The 16,452-nt window shown below is 37.3% G+C and overlaps 3 protein-coding genes across 5 annotated transcripts in view; all 3 read left to right on the top strand.

The window, feature by feature from the left end:
- The first annotated feature begins 785 nt into the window (after positions 1-785).
- On the top strand, positions 786-6,618 carry LOC111802356 (protease Do-like 9). The gene is made up of 9 exons (XM_023686686.1): positions 786-1,530; positions 2,126-2,325; positions 2,426-2,606; positions 2,705-2,896; positions 3,878-4,110; positions 5,605-5,706; positions 5,823-5,873; positions 5,963-6,067; positions 6,161-6,618. Exons 1-9 carry the CDS (start codon positions 924-926, stop codon positions 6,257-6,259), a joined length of 1,770 nt encoding a protein of 589 aa, XP_023542454.1. The 5' UTR covers positions 786-923; the 3' UTR covers positions 6,260-6,618.
- Positions 6,619-8,359: 1,741 nt separating this feature from the next.
- On the top strand, positions 8,360-9,596 carry LOC111801443 (RING-H2 finger protein ATL48-like). Its single transcript, XM_023685443.1, has 2 exons — positions 8,360-8,618; positions 9,157-9,596. Exons 1-2 carry the CDS (start codon positions 8,543-8,545, stop codon positions 9,327-9,329), a joined length of 249 nt encoding a protein of 82 aa, XP_023541211.1. The 5' UTR covers positions 8,360-8,542; the 3' UTR covers positions 9,330-9,596.
- Positions 9,597-13,900: 4,304 nt separating this feature from the next.
- The window catches only part of LOC111801442 (ubiquitin-conjugating enzyme E2-23 kDa-like), a 3,931-nt gene continuing 1,379 nt past the window's right edge, over positions 13,901-16,452 (top strand). Inside the window, exons 1-6 of one of the 3 annotated variants that reach the window (XM_023685442.1) lie at positions 13,901-14,082; positions 14,450-14,545; positions 14,681-14,761; positions 15,523-15,602; positions 16,192-16,306; positions 16,380-16,432. In XM_023685442.1, coding sequence (XP_023541210.1) covers positions 14,718-14,761; positions 15,523-15,602; positions 16,192-16,306; positions 16,380-16,432 — 292 coding nt within the window. In that variant the 5' untranslated portion in view covers positions 13,901-14,082; positions 14,450-14,545; positions 14,681-14,717. Of the gene's footprint in view, positions 14,083-14,411; positions 14,546-14,680; positions 14,762-15,522; positions 15,603-16,191; positions 16,307-16,379; positions 16,433-16,452 lie in introns of all 3 variants that reach the window. The other 2 variants (XM_023685441.1, XM_023685440.1) reach the window with 2 other exon arrangements.

Genomic DNA, 16,452 nt, shown 5'->3' with positions numbered 1-16,452 from the left:
CTTAGTGTCCTCGTTGCCACACCGCCCGATGTCTGGCTCTAGTACTATTTGTAACAGTCAAATCCCTTCACTATTAGATGTGGGATCTCACAATTCACCCTCCCTCAGTGGCCAGCATCCTCGTTAGCACACCGCCCGTTTGTCTAGCTTTGATACTATTTATAACAATCTAAGCCCAGTGTTAGTAACAATCCACCCCTCTTGAGGCTTAGTGTCCTCGCCGGCACACCGTCCGATATCTGGCTCTGATACCACTTGTAACAGTCAAATCCCATCACTAGCAAATATTGTCCGCTTTGCCCATTACGTCTCGTCGTTACTCTCACAGTTTTAAAACGAGTATGTTAGAGAGAGATTTCTACACCATTATAAGAGAAGTTTCGTTCCCTCTCGAACCGTCGTGGAATCTCACACAGTCAATTTCTACCTAAATTCAAATTATCGTTTATTAGTTCCCTCTCGAACCGTTGTGGACCCAAGCATGATTCGATATTTTTATTATCATCATTATTATTATTAAACACGTGGACTCAAATCCTTTTTAAGGACCGTAAATAGACAATAAATATTATTTTATTTATTTAGTTTAAATATTAAAAAAATTATTTTAAACATGGAATTACATGTAAGTGGCAATAAAAAAAAGCCAAAATTTTGCTAAAATGCTTAAAAATGGACTTTAAAAGTAAAAAAAAAAAAAAGATTTTTTAATAAATAATAATAAAAAAATGTTTTTATGTATAAATTTAAGAGATGGAAAGAACATATAAAAGGCGTCATAAACGCAGGCGCCATTCGGTTTTGCGCTCTCCGATTTACCTTTCGCCTCTTCGGAATTTCAGGGTTCAGAGGAACACTGGAAAATTGGAAACCCATTTCTTCCGTCCGATAAACCCTCGAAATCTCCTTTCAATTCGTCGGAAATGGGAGAAAACAAGCGTAAAAGAGGCCGAAAGCCTAAAAATGCCAAGCCGGAGGCCCAAGATTTTCCTCCGCCGACCACCGCTACGGCCACCAGTGTTGCGATGGTTATGGACGATGTTTTTTCAGTCAGCAACGTTGAACTTATGGACCCAGCTTCCACTTCCAAACATCACCAGAACCGCCGTGGGAGGCCGAAGAAGCTTTCGAAGCATGTGGAGAATCCCGACAAGTTCCCGCAATTGTCTCCCTCTAGACGTGGCTCTCGTGGAGTCGAAAAGGGGGAATTTACTGCTTCCGTCGATGTTTTGCCGCCTGCTGTCGTTGCGGAGCGGGCGCAGCCGGAGTGGCCGGGTATTGCGAGAGTCGTGCCGGCGATGGATGCTGTTGTGAAGGTGTTTTGTGTGCATACGGAGCCGAATTTCTCGCTTCCTTGGCAGAGAAAGAGGCAATATAGCTCCAGTAGCAGTGGATTTGTGATTGGTGGAAGGAGGGTGCTTACTAATGCTCATTCTGTCGAGCATTATACCCAGGTTAAGCTTAAGAAGCGTGGGTCCGATACAAAGTATTTGGCTACCGTACTTGCAATCGGGACTGAATGCGATATCGGTAATGATATTCTTTTTCCTTGACCTCTCCCACCTCCCTTCCTTGTGTGTGTGGGGTTTTTTATTCAATTCGTGATGATTAGAATGGATTTTGACGGTGAAATCTTCACTGGATTATATTTTACCAATTTTCTATGTTCATCATAAATCTGAAATTGTGCGAACGCTATCATGAGTTTTGGTTATTCATTTATTGTTGCTATGAGTTGAGTATACTAGTCATGCCTTTGTGGGCTTAAGTGCACGGAAATACATTTTTTAGGCTTAGGAAATGGCGAAATGCATGTTAAATTAGGAAATGCACGAAGATATGTTATAGACACTAAACTTGGTTACTTTAGATGAGATTCACAGTGTGGATTGATGTTTCAATACCGTTAAGAAACTTAATAATGCACAGATAATATGAAAGATTAATAAGAAATAGAAAGACAAGGGTTGATAAATTTCTCCATTGTTGAAGATATATGATGCAAGTGGATCAAGATCCATGTGATTATGGGCTTGAACCTACATTTATCTCCTTGTCTTTACTTGCATGAATTTATATAGTCGTGAACTCCAAGTATTGAGTATTATGATGTATGATGTTGCAGCAATGCTTACTGTTGACGATGACGAGTTTTGGGTGGGAGTTTCACCGGTAGAATTTGGGGAATTGCCTGCCCTTCAAGATGCTGTAACTGTTGTTGGTTACCCAATTGGAGGTGATACAATTTCTGTCACAAGTGGGGTTGTATCGCGGATAGAGATCCTGTCTTATGTTCACGGGTCTACTGAGCTTCTGGGCCTTCAGGTTTTGAGCTTTTGAAACTAGACCATATTGTCTGCTATTTAGTTTTTCAGGAATGGGGACAATATGGCTGATGCTTTTCTTTGATTGTTTTGTACTTTAGATAGATGCTGCTATAAACTCTGGTAATTCCGGTGGGCCTGCCTTTAATGACAAAGGCAACTGTGTAGGCATTGCATTTCAGTCACTGAAGCATGAAGATGCCGAAAATATAGGCTATGTCATACCAACACCGGTTATATTGCATTTTATACAGGATTATGAGAAGAATGGAGCATATACAGGTATTGGGCACTTAAGAGTGGGATGAAGATCAGACTGGTTCTTTTGTTATGATTTACTTGGTTCTTTAATTTAAGCTATAACATTTCTTGGATTCCAGGGTTTCCAATTCTTGGTCTTGAGTGGCAGAAAATGGAAAATCCTGATCTTCGCAAGGCTATGGGTATGAAGCAAGATCAGAAGGGTGTCCGTATTAGGCGTATCGATCCCACTGGCCCAGAATCCAAAGTTTTGAAGCCTGCAGATATTATTCTCAGCTTTGATGGGGTTGATATTGCAAATGATGGAACAGGTAAATTTATGATTTATTACTTTTGCACAATGTTAAAACATGATCCTTGAATTGGCAACCATCTAACGACTAATTTAGCCTCTACTTGAATAATAGTTATTACATTTTCAATTACTTCCATTAACACTGACAAGATTGGGGAAATTTACCTATATACATATAAAGGCCTTCTCACGAATATTCTTTTTCTTAGAAAAACAATTATATTTTTATTAACGAATTACCGAAAGTGCAAAAAAAAAAGGTAGATAAAGTATATTCACATAGACTAACCTATCCAATAGGATTACAAAGTATCTTCTGATTAGCAATATGCGACGGGGATTGATTGCAATGTTCATTCCCAAGTACATCCAGTGGAAGTCAGAGAAATAGAAATTTCCTATTTATATAAAAAAATCACCTCCCTTCCCCACAAAAAATCGTTTGTTTCTTTCTAGCTATTATTCTGTCAAGACTACAGCACTTTGACATACTTCAAGGAGGGTAAACCACCAATGAATTGAGGAAAAATCTCTCCTATGGTAGAAGGCTGAACCAGGTTAAAAGCATAGTTGCTGACTACCATTGTAGCAATATTTTTAAAAAGCAAGCCTTTCTCATCTATACTTTTTCTTATCTTCTTCTAAATACTAGATGCCTATTTCTATAGAAAATTTCTCATCGCATTTCTTTAATTTTACTTTATTTCTTGTTTAACTATTCATTACTTTTCACATGTTTTCTATTCTTTTCACCTTACTGTTTTTTCTTTTGGCATCTTGCATTGCACTTAATGTCTAGAGGCACTATTGAGCACTCAATATGCCCGGTGTCTTTAGAAAACACTGATGCATTGCACTTAATGCAGTGCATGGCAGAATCTAACCCTTAGATTGTTGCTTTTGTGTCTATACAAGTTGTAACCTTATTTTTGGAAAAGAAATTCTGTTGATTACTCTTCTTGTGTATTTGATATGCCACTCTCCTATTATTTTGCAGTTCCTTTCCGGCATGGTGAGCGTATTGGTTTCAGTTACCTTGTCTCCCAGAAATATACTGGTGATAGTGCAACAATAAAAGTTCTGCGCAACTCTGAGACACTCAGTTTTACCTACCAGCTTTCATCTTACAGAAGGCTCATTCCTGCCCATAGCGAGGGCAAAGCTCCTTCTTATTACATTATTGCAGGATTTGTCTTTAGCACTGTATCAGTTCCTTATCTCCGTTCTGAGGTTTGTAATCCAAAATGCTTCCCTTCCTCTCCCCAAATTCTGATTTTTCTTGATGATTTTCTCTTCTGCCTTTTCTAGATTTTATACGATGGACGTTAATATGATAGGAAGTGCATCCTTCATTTGTCGGTTATAGCAATCATTTTGTTAGGCATGATACTCTTATTGTCTGTGCAACTGCTATTGCTCTCATCTATCCATGCTCAGTTTATTACCTGCTTTATTTTGTACTAATTTACTCTTAGATTGTGAGTGCACTGTAAATGAAATGTTGAAACTTGTAGCAACAGCATCCTCAAAATGTCCCCAAGTGTCTTGATGTGTTGAATTTTTCTTTTTTAACTATTAGCTTTGCCTCTAAACCCTAAACATAAAATAGAACTGCTTAAACAAAGGGTGTTATACGGCCCTTCATTTTTCATTGATTCAAAGAACATTTCACTTGTGGAATGATGTACCTTTTGGTTCTCAAGCGGCTTTCATTGGAGGATGTGAAATCTTAGATCCCATCTTGATTAATAATTAGACAATAGATGAATGGGGGAGAAACAACCAAAGAGGCTTTGTTTTCAAGATAGTGTATGCTAAATTGGTTGCTTACTGAATTAATGCTCATTGTCATTGCAAGAGAAAATCTCTAGCTTTTATAAGGCTGTCACGTGGGAATTTTCCCTATTGTTCACTATTTGTGTTGGGAATATTTTTAGGGAAATATTTGGGATGTTATTAGGATTATTAGGAGAGGACATATCATTCATCAATAGAAGGTGGTTAGTGTGATATATTTAGGGCGTTTTGTTGGGAAGGTTTGGTGGTAGGCAGAATTTGGAGAGAAGTGTTATAAGAGTCCAGATCTCACATAGTGCTTTAAACTCGTAATTTTTCTTTATTAGTTCAATAATATTTTCTATTAATCTCCGTTTCAAATGGTTCCTATCAATTTCGAGTTGTGTTGATGGTGTTATTAACGAAAAAGGTCAATAAATGTTAAGGAGCTAGGATATCTGTATTGAAATATTCACTCTTGTGTTGAATGTTCTCTTGAATTTAAAGAAGCTGGATGGGTTTATTGGGGATTTGTTTTGAAAGGAACTAATTTGGTTGGTGGTTTTTATTGAGTTAGTTGGAAGATTACTTTCCTGTTGATAGAAAAAGGAGGTTTAGTATTGGAAGTTTAGGAAAAAGAAAATTCCCTACTCCGTTAAAGGGGCGCTTTACAGGCAAAATAGACGACATGATGCTTTATAGCATGAGGTGGTTAGTTCTGTTGAAGGAAAAGCCCTGTTTTAACCTGAGATATGGTACACATTGATGGAATGATCTTGAGTGTTAAGTAAAGAACTTTGAATCAATAGTGGATGGTGATAGCATGGTACAAAATGGAATAAATTTGAGTAGAGTTCACTAAAAAATTGTGTTTTGTAGCTTTTACTGATTTGATGGTAGGTTTACATACACAATGATACTGAACTTTCTGAAAATGTTGAATTGTAGTACGGAAAGGATTATGAATATGAAGCTCCAGTCAAACTTTTGGACAAACTATTGCATTCAATGCCACAATCACCAGATGAGCAGCTAGTAGTGGTTTCTCAGGTTCTCTCTTCTCCTCTCTCATCTTCACTTCGGTGTTCAATATATTGTTATGTATTTTGCTCAGACTTCCAACTTCTCAGCCTTTTCTCCTCTTATCTTATATAAATTTCTTGCAGGTACTTGTGGCTGATATCAACATCGGATATGAAGACATCGTTAACACCCAGGTTTCGATTATATCTTATTAATAGTCTTCGAAAGGATATCATTATAATTGTAAGTAATAACTGCGCTTGTTCGTCTTTGTGCGTCATAGGTTCTTGCTTTCAATGGTAAACCCGTGAAGAACCTCAAGAGCTTGGCTAACATGGTCGAAAGTTGCGATGATGAGTTTTTGAAGTTTGATTTAGAATATCAACAGGTGCTAATTCCCTTCTTCCTTCATTAAGGATTATTTCCTCTCTTTGTTAATGATATCTCTAAGGCTCATTGCTTGTTTGCTACAATCTTCCAGATAGTTGTCCTCCGTACAAGCACAGCCAAAGCAGCCACTTTAGATATTCTGGCAACACACTGCATACCCTCAGCTATGTCTAACGATCTCAAGGCCTAACTTCAGATTGAAAAATTAGGTACACTTGATTACATAATTTTTCGTACTCCGTTTTCCAACCTGCTGAGTATGTCAAGGTTCTGAAGGGTTCCATTTGTAGTATGTGTATGCTTTCCCTCTTCACGACGCTGCGTTTACTGCAAACGGTAGGATGTAGTAGGTGTTCTGAAGGATTAGTATGTAGGATAGTATGAATCAGGTGTTAGAATTGAATTGTATCGACTTCTCAGCTCTTGGAAGTTTTGATTAAAATGATATTAGTAGCAAGTTAGGCGAATTTGACAGCTTTATCAGTTCATCAAATCACTATACTACTGAAACTCTTTACCATTGGATAATGCATCGAAAATCAGCCTATAGTCTCCAAGTCTCTGACAGTGTCGTGTGGTTTCTCGAGTAACTGTTGACGATGGTTGGTCGGGAGTGAATTATCTTATGCGATAAAAGCTACGGAATGTCAATCCGGATTAAGGGGTTTGTGTGAGAACTAGAACCAGGTTATGGGAATCTTATTTCTTAGCAAGCATTTGTGTTAGAACTAGAACTCAGTTAGTTGTTATCTAAATTCCTTCCATGATTCAAGTCAGGCTGATGTGAACATGACATTATGAGGGGAATGCACATTGTTCCTTTGCTTGTTTTTTAGGAGTTCCTTTCTTATGCAGAGCATCGTAGCCATCTCTAATGACCCCCACCATAATCTGAATGATTAGTTCATCTGTATGTGATTTGAGGAGGAAATTACTACAAGATTGATTTCTATATCTTTGAATGATTCTTTATTGTAAAAAAAGGCTACGAATGTTCGTATTTGGCTGTTAAGGACCTCTCCAATGGCAAAAATGGATTGCCCAACCCGCCCCTAAAATATCCTACATAACAAAAGGTATTATTTGATACAAAGAGACTTTCTGGTGGGACTAGGGCTAGACTTTGGTTGTGCAATGGTAAGCTGATTAGATGATGTTTGGCCATGTCACCCTCCTTCGAGATGCATGCTATAATTTCTATCAATTCACAAGGTTAAATGGATTGCCCAACCCGCCCCTAAAATATCCTGCATGACAAAAGGTATTATTTGACACAAAGAGACTTTCTGTCGGGACTAGGGCTAGACTTTGGTTGTGCAATGGTAAGCTGATGAGATGATGTTTGGCCATGTCACCTCCTTCGAGATGCATGCTATAATTTCTATCAATTCACAAGATTAGGTTCGGATTAATCCATGGAAGGATTGTTTAACAATCATTTTTATTATTTGAAGGTTAATAATAGTTGACTCTAATTAAAATAAAATTAAATAGTNCTTGCCCCTGAAATATCCTGCATAACAAAAGGTATTATTTGACACAAAGAGACTTTCTGCCGGGACTATGGCTAGACTTTGGTTGTGCAATGGTAAGCTGATGAGATGATGTTTGGTCATGCCACCTTCCTTCGAGATGCATGCTATAATTTCTATCAATTCACAAGATTAGGTTCGGATTAATCCATGGAAGGATTGTTTAACAATCATTTTTATTATTTGAAGGTTAATAATAGTTGACTCTAATTAAAATAAAATTAAATAGTAAAAATGATATTTTTCGAATTCTTAACCTATTTTATTTATAAAAAAAAATTCAAAAATTATTTTTTTCACGATAAATGTGATTCTATAAGTTTTAATTCGTATGTCATTAAAAAATATTATCATATAAATATATCTATATATCTATATATATATATATATATAGTATAAAATTAATAAGATTTTAAAGAAAAGTAATACAAGTTATTATTTTATTGATTTTTTTTTTCTTTTTTACTTTTTGACAAATTTATTCAACAATTAAAAATTGGGTCGATAAAAGTTACTTTTATTGAAATGGGTAGTTTTTTAAAAGATTTTTACTTTTTTATTTTTTTTATTTTTATATTTTTTTTATTTTTATGTTTTTTTGTGGTTAAAATTAGTGTTGAAAATTGAATAGGGTCAAAACTACAAGAGGTTTGACTCATGAGGGGTAAAAATTTGATTTTTTCTCTCTAAATTTTTTTATGATAAAAAAATAAGTAGTTGAATGGGCCCCCGACCCGCTAATTCGTGCCCCATTTACATCCACACCCGGTCGAACTTGTACGAGAGGAGGAAGACAAAGGCCACGGCGTCTACCTCTTTTTCTTTCCAAACCAATTCTTCCTCAGTCGGTGGCTTTTAATCCTCTGCGTTTATTGTTTTTGATTCAGATTCTTCTCTCTTCCCACGTCGTTCAATTAGAAACGCCATCACAATTCACAGATATGAGCTCCGGCGAACCCAATTTGGACGAATTCTTCGTAGAGAAGAAGCGCGCCAGGAACCCTTTGGTCCCCCTCGGTAATTTCCCCAATTTCTTCCTCCTTAGTATTGTTACTTCTTCAATTTCTTAGGATACTCTTTTCCGCCGTTGAATTATGTCATAGGGTTGTATTGGACGTGCTGAATTCTGGGTATTTCAGAATTTTCGAAATTGTTGCCCAGCATGTTCTTTGGAATGGGGGACTATAATTACAGATACTCTGTGAATATGTATTGGTTACTGTTGTACTCACAGGCCTTCATGTTGTTGAACTAGCGAAAATCAATTTAATAATACGAAAATTTGAAGCCGGATTTATTGAAGAATTAAGCTTTTTTTCCCCCAATTATGTATCCACAAGCATGGAGATTTTAAGCAGATTTTAGGAAGGGGGAGATTTTCCTAGCTCCAAAGAGTTTCATTCCGTGCTTTCACATGATTGAAACTGCTTATGAGAGTCAATGGTTGTTAATTCTAGGCTATAGAGCAATATATTTTCTTTTTCTGGGTGGCAATGGTGCTGCCGTGCTATGTGTTTCCCTCTTTTGGTTTATGTTTGATAGAATTTAATATCAGGTGCACTTGTCACTGCTGGAGTCCTCACTGCTGGATTAATCAGCTTTAGACAAGGAAACTCTCAATTGGGGCAGATGCTAATGAGAGCTCGTGTGGTTGTCCAAGGCGCTACAGTAGCACTGATGGTTGGCACCGCTTTCTACTACGGCGATAATCCCTGGCGGCCGAGTTAATATGTCAATGTTCTGCTTTTTATGATTTGCTTTTCAGGATCTTGTTTTACGTCGAGAGATTTCGGTGACATTGAAAGATTGTTGTCTTTCAATCTTTCTTCAAGTATAACAACAGGTCATTCGGTGATTTGATGACAATATTTATGTTATGTATTCATTCCTAGGGCATAGATGAGTTGCCTTCAAAGATATAAATCTTGGTGTTATGTTGGAATATTGAAATTATAAGAGAAAATCATTGGGTATATTCTCAATATCTTCATCTTATTTTGATGAGCGTCCATATATTATATATATGCTTCTGTTGTCTACACAAGAGGGATGAGATCTGATGGAGGAGCTCACTTACTCTACTTTTCTTCTTCTCTCCTTTATGTTGAGCGTATAAAGATAGCTATTTGAAGAGAGTTGTTCAAGACTCTTAGTCCCTTTCGAAAAGAAAGTGGCGCTATCAACATCTGACCTTCCTCATCCCTTATCCCCCAAGCCTTTAAGCCAAATTGTCCTTTTCCCATCTGATCTTATTTTGATTTAACCAATGGAGTTATTCACTCGACAAAAGACGCTACGATTTTTCGCAGTTATTCTCCCTCACATGGTGACAATTTTGATGTTGGATTGTTATTAGCATCTGTATTGTGGATTTAGTTTTACAGCCTTTGGATCCTAACATGCATGATGTTGTTATTGAAGACTCTTATTTTGTAGCTTTTGGTTCGTTATTTTAGGATTGTGTCAAGGGAACGCCTCATCTCCCTCCATCATCAGTACCTTGAAAATTTGCTTCTCTTTTTTAAAGCTTGTGGTTTCAAGGTGCGTGAAATTACTCCATTGATATAAAAGGAAACCATGTAGGGGTTTAGTTAAGCCGTGATTTACTTGGGGGTTTACTTAAACCGCAGTCTACTTGGATTGTATGAGGTTTTTGGAGTTCTGCTTCTTTAATGTTGCTTCATTCTCTTCTTTCAAGCTTCTAACTGCCTTTCATTCGTTCTTATAGCAAGGTTGATTGCTCGGCTTATACTACAAATGGTCTTCTTTTTGTGGCTAAAGCTTCAATTATAGTTACTTTTTACTTGTTTTGTTGTCGATCTCCCTGTTTTTGGATGAGTAAGTCTTTTGAGCTTCCCTAGTGTTTTGGAGGATTTCCTTTGTCTTCCGTGCCCTTTTTAGATGGCTTTCTTTCGTGTATGGCATTGAGGGCTTCTTTCTTTGCAAGCATTTTCTCTTGTTTTGTTCTCTCTTATTTGTGGTTTCGAGCTTCAAGATCTCCGCAAACTTGTTCTATTCAGTTTCTTGGTTCAATATTGGGGTGTGTTTATGTTCTTTTTTGTTATCCGTTTTGTTCTTTTTCACTCCCTTGTAGTGTCTTTTTCTCTTTAGCATTTGTGTCTTCTCACTGAAAACTTTCATTTCTTGTTCAAAAGGAATGGAAAACACAAGTTATACAGTAGATATGTGGATGTTTCACTTCCTTCCTTCCGTCCTCAGTCAATTCCACATGGTATCTATCTGGCAGCATTGACGTTGTGGCTGTAGATATGCATTTGCTATATCTCATTTTTATGTATAGTCCAACAGTTAGACTTTATTATGAAGTTTCGACTCATTGTCTATCACTGCATCTTCTTTGGATTGAACAAATGGGATTGACTCATTATGAGATAGAACCCTGTTTCCCCTCCAATCTTTTCAACTTGTCATTAATGTTAGCTTCCACCTGGTTCTAAATAATTCAGCTCCACATCTTCTCATCTGCTAGTCCATTGAACAGCTTTGTATGTTTCTCTAGTTGCTCTCATCATGGAATGAAATTTTTCTCTCGATCAGTCAACTCATTATGGTATGTTCTCTGAAACCCTTGTTTTTTTTACTGTAATCTGAAAGTTTGGAAATATTTTAGATCCGTCCCTTCTGTTGCTTAGTTATATCTGTTAAATGTGGAATGAATCTACTAGATCCCATAATGTTTGTTTATATCGATGTTCATTTGGCCCGCTGATTTTAGTTGTTTGGAAATTTAGGAAGGGAATGAATGCTGAAATGAAGTATTACTGTTAGAAATTTTGCATTGATCTGAATTGATTCATTCTGTTATCATACGTTCTTTCATGTATAACCCAAATTGTAACGGTCCATGCTCAAGTTCATTGCTAGTAGATGTTGTCCTCTTTGAGCTTTTTCTTTCGGGTCTTTTCTCAAGGTTGAACGCTTTTGTTAGGGAGAGGTTTCCATACCCTTATAAGGAATGCTTTGTTCTCTCTCTCCAACCAACGTGGGATCTCACTGTTCACCCCATAGGGAGAGGGTTCCACACCCTTATAGGGAATGCTTCGTTCCCTTCTCCAACCAATGTGAGATCTCATAATCCACTTCCCAGGGAGAGGTTTCCACACCTTTATAAGGAATGCTTCGTTCCTGTCACCAACCGATGTAGGATCTCACAATCCACCCCCTTAGCCTCACTTTTATAAGGAATGTTTCATTCCCCTCTCCAACCGATGTGGGATCTCACAATTCACCTCCTAGGGAGAAGTTTCCACACCCTTACAAGGAATGTTTCGTTCTCTTCACCAACCGACATGGGATCTCACAATCCACCTCCCAGAGAGGTTTCCACACCCTTATAAGGAATGTTTTGTTGCCTTTTCGAACCGATATGAGATCTTATACAAATAGTTGTACAGAACAGAGTTCCACTTCCCTTCCCTCCAAGAAATTGTTGGACAAGCCACACTTCCCTTCCCTCCAAGAAATTGTTGGACAAGCCACAGGTTGTGGGTGATGTTAGTAGTCCCGACGGCCGGCGTGCACCGGCCAAATAAACCAGCTCGTAAACAGAAGGACAGCTGTTGGAATTCTGGGAGGTGCAGTGGCAGTTGTCTGTCAATTTCTGGCAAAGAAACTAGTGGCCATGATTTTGCACTCAACCGCTGCCTGACACGTGCATTTGCCCACATGGAACTACACAATTCCCCACCTGAAAGGCCAAAACTCCATTTCTCCACAAAACTCAGAACCCCACTAACCCAACTGAACTTCCCTTGTTCTTATATATTCAAAACTCAAACCCATTTCCATTTGTCCTTCTTCCTTTCTACTCCTTTCATTGCCTTTTGTATTGGGTTTCCTCTAATGGCTTCTCCGGATTTGGTGCCTAATTCCAGTTCTTCTTTCTATGATAATGTGCCTCCTTCTAGGTTGAAGAGGAAGAGGAGAGAAGCACGAGAGATTCGCCGGAAAGTGCAGAAGCTCCGGTGGGTGGTGGCCGGTGGTCGAGCGCTGCGACGCGAACATCTCTTTGCCAAGACAGCTAGTTATATATTGTACTTGAGGTTGAAAGTTTGTGCTCTTGAAACCATTCTCAAATTGCAGGACGGAGCTTAACAATTTGTCTTATGAATATAGAAATGTGTGTATTTTTCTTTGATTTTGTTTCCTGCCTATCCTGTTCACATTGACACATTTTCTATCCCGACTATCCTAGCCAATCATATGCGCTTCGGTTTGCTATTTGTTACAGCTCGCTCGGTAGAAGAGTTTGGCTTTTGAAACTCTTAGTCAATAGTAACTATTAAACCCGAGAAATAGCAAAGCTCTCTCTCGAGCCTCTTAGAGTGCTTGCTTGCTATTTTTTGTTTTGGATTTTCTGATCACAGGAAGCAATCTTCATTGGCACAAGGATCTCCACACAGCAACCTCCACAATGGACAACGAGTTTACGAACACCGTAAATAATTTGAAATTTCATGGGCTCGTTTTATAGTCATTTAGTTTTCTGTTTTGTTTTTGTTTTTGTTTTCTATTTTTGTAAATTAAAAAATAATTTATTTGTTTTTTTAACATTACATTTGAATGAGCTATGTTTACGCTAGCCTAAGTTTGTTTTGAAATATTTATAAAACATCGAGTAATATTACATTTGACTGTCAATAATTCAAATCTCTAATCTATTGATCAATTGTATCTGTTAATTATCACTTAGTTACATTCACTCATACAACTATACATTTAACTTAATGGGACTCACCTTCAATGTAGATATGGACGGGGAATCATGTCCTTCGCCCCGTTTCATTTTTATACGTACTTAGTAAAAATAAATAAATAAATAAATATGTTAAATATGATTATATTTTTTCTAATAAAATATTATTGAATTTATTATAAAGTGGGAAATTATAATTAAAAAATTATTTGAAAGATATATATTTAAAAAAAAAAAAAAAGAATTATCACAATAAATCTAATCCCAAAAATTCTCTACCTCCATATCACAAAAAATAAATAAAAACTATAGGAGACAGAGAATAGATAAGACTTCTTCGTGTTTATATATATATACACACATATATATATATATATATATATATATATATATATTTTTTTTACCATCTGTTTTTCATTACCTTGTTGATCTTGATTACAAAGAATGGGTTAATCGAATCTTTGCATTGAGAAAGTAAAAGTCTACTTCTTCATTGCCAACTCGTTTTCCTTTTCAATGGAATTTGACATTAATTGACACCAATTTTAGTGCACAAATATAAATTTAAATTTTCAAGAACAAAAAATTCAATAAATTTCCAAAACCAAAATTTCATTGCACTTTTCGTATACAAATTCGCCTCTGATCTACGCGTCCTCACTCAAAATTTTATTATTCTTCTCTGTTCCCATTCCAGAGTTTTCCCCTTCTCTTCTCACCTTTCGTCCTTCATCTCGGATTTTCTCGCCATTGGAGACTCCCCTTGTAAGAATCAACCCAACCCTTTTCTTTTTTCTCTTACAGCTCAAGTGGGTTAGCCATGGATCTTCGAACACGACATGTTTTTAGCCATTTCCCAGGTTCTTACATTCTGGGTTGTCTGTATAAAATTGTTTTGTTCTTGTTGGTCGGGTGTATACTGTAATGCTTCGGTTTGGTTGAGTTTGGGAGGAGGGAAAAGGGTTGTTTCTTTGTTTATTATTGTCGTCGATGTTGTCCTTTTCTCCTTGTCTAATAAGTTAAACAAGGGGCTGTTTGTTTATGAACTTTATTTTGGATGATGAACTATACCCTTTGAATCTGCTATTGCTTAGGCATTGGAGTCATCTGAATATTATCTTCTCTGTATAAGATGTTGAAGGTTGAATTCTGATCTGCTTGTGTTCTTGAGATCTTAATGGAAAAGGGTATCTAAGAAAGGATTTGTGGATGAATTTGCCAACTCTAGGTGCATGATTCAGCCCTTTGATCATCATGTTTTTTTTGTTTATCATGTTAGATCTCTGGAATTCTTGTGTTTATCATGTTTTTTTGTTTATCATGTTAGTGAGAAAATATGATGCTATTGAGCAATTCTTGGCAGGCATTCTTGTGGGATTTTTGAGGTGTTGCTATTCAAAATGTCTTCTCCAAACAAGCGGAGAGACATGGATGTCATGAAATTGTGAGTTGATTATTCATGATGCTTCACAAGTAAAGTTTTCTCATTAGTTTCTGTGTTCTTGCTGTTCTAATTGTTCTCGAGTTCTTGATAATTGCTACAAGAAATTAAGGAAAAACTATCATGAATGTGCTAACCTGAGCTGCAGAAATGTGAGATCCCACATCGGTTGGGGAGGAGAAGGAAACATTCTTTATAAAGGTGTGGAAACCTCTCCCTAGTAGACGCGTTTTAAAAACCTTGAAGGGAAGCCCGAAAGAGAAAGCCCAAAGAGGGCAATATTTGTTTTGCGGTGAGCTTGGGTTGTTACCGGTCTAACTATGAGGCTAACGACGATACGTAACAGCCTTACAAGGGTGTGGAAATCTCTCCCTAGTAGACGCGTTTTAGAAACCTTGAGGGGAAGCCCTAAAGTGAAAGTCCAAAGAGGACAACATCTGCTAGTAGTGGGCTTGAACCAAGAAACTATTCTGGAATCCAGGATTTTTCGGGTATGCAGCTGTTCGATAAGAGTCAACTGGGGAAAATCTAAGTTTTGTTGAAGTTCAATGACCTTGAAACTTGAACGTTTGTCGTGTTGGTGCTTATGCCGAAGTTTTTTATTTCTTCCATAAATTTGAGTAGTAACTGAGCTTTTGACGTGCATGATCGAATCATTTACGAAAGTCGTGACTTTATTTGATTAGCGGGAGAAATTTTGTGGTAATCCGCTGTATTTCCTGGTTTCAATTCTAATATGCTTAGTTCAACAATGCTGAATCCAGGATGATGAGTGATTACAAAGTGGAGATGGTAGACGACGGGCTCGGAGAATTTAACGTCGAATTCAACGGTCCAAAAGAAAGTATTCCCCATTCTCATGCTTTTGCTTCTATTACTATGTATTTCTATGCTTATGCATATGGTTGGATGGCTGTGTTTTCCCCTTAATTAGGAAGGCACTTCCTAATGCTTTTGGTACCGTTTCGACTCTTAAGTTCATCTCGTGTAGAACGCTTTTGTACAGTTAGATGGCATGATCATCCTTGAACGTTACATACACTTCTTCATAACACCCACAAGTTTTGAAATATTTGACATTATGATGACGCACCGTTTTGACTCTTAAGTTAGGCTCGTGTAGAACACTTTTGTACAGATAGATAGCATGATCATCCTTGAACGTTACACACGCTTCTTCATAATGCCCACAAGTTTCGAAATGTTTGACATTATGATGACGCACTGTTTTGACTCTTAAGTTAGGCTCGTGTAGAACACTTTTGTACAGATAGATAGCATGATCATCCTTGAATGTTACATACGCTTCTTCATAACGCCCACAAGTTTCGAAATATTTGACATTATATTTACTTACCCATGATCATTTTATATGCTTCAAACCTTCTTGGAAGTTTATTATCATCACTCGAACTTGGGTGCAACAATGACAGGCTTGTATGAAGGCGGAGTTTGGAAGATCCACGTCGAACTCCCCGATGCTTATCCGTACAAGTCCCCGTCTATCGGGTTCGTGAACAAGATATATCATCCAAACGTCGATGAACTGTGAGCAAACTAGACCTCACATATTATGGCTATCAATTTCTTTAAGATTCTCATGTTTTCACTGTACTTGCAGATCTGGTTCTGTGTGCTTGGATGTGATTAACCAAACTTGGAGTCCAATGTTTGGTAACTTTAGAACAATTGCC

The sequence above is a fragment of the Cucurbita pepo genome, chromosome LG09, assembly GCF_002806865.2.
Source record: "Cucurbita pepo subsp. pepo cultivar mu-cu-16 chromosome LG09, ASM280686v2, whole genome shotgun sequence".
Taxonomy (NCBI): Eukaryota; Viridiplantae; Streptophyta; class Magnoliopsida; order Cucurbitales; family Cucurbitaceae; genus Cucurbita; species Cucurbita pepo.
The sequence above is the reverse complement of the archived record's forward strand: the minus strand, read 5'-3'. Positions and strand labels throughout refer to the sequence as shown.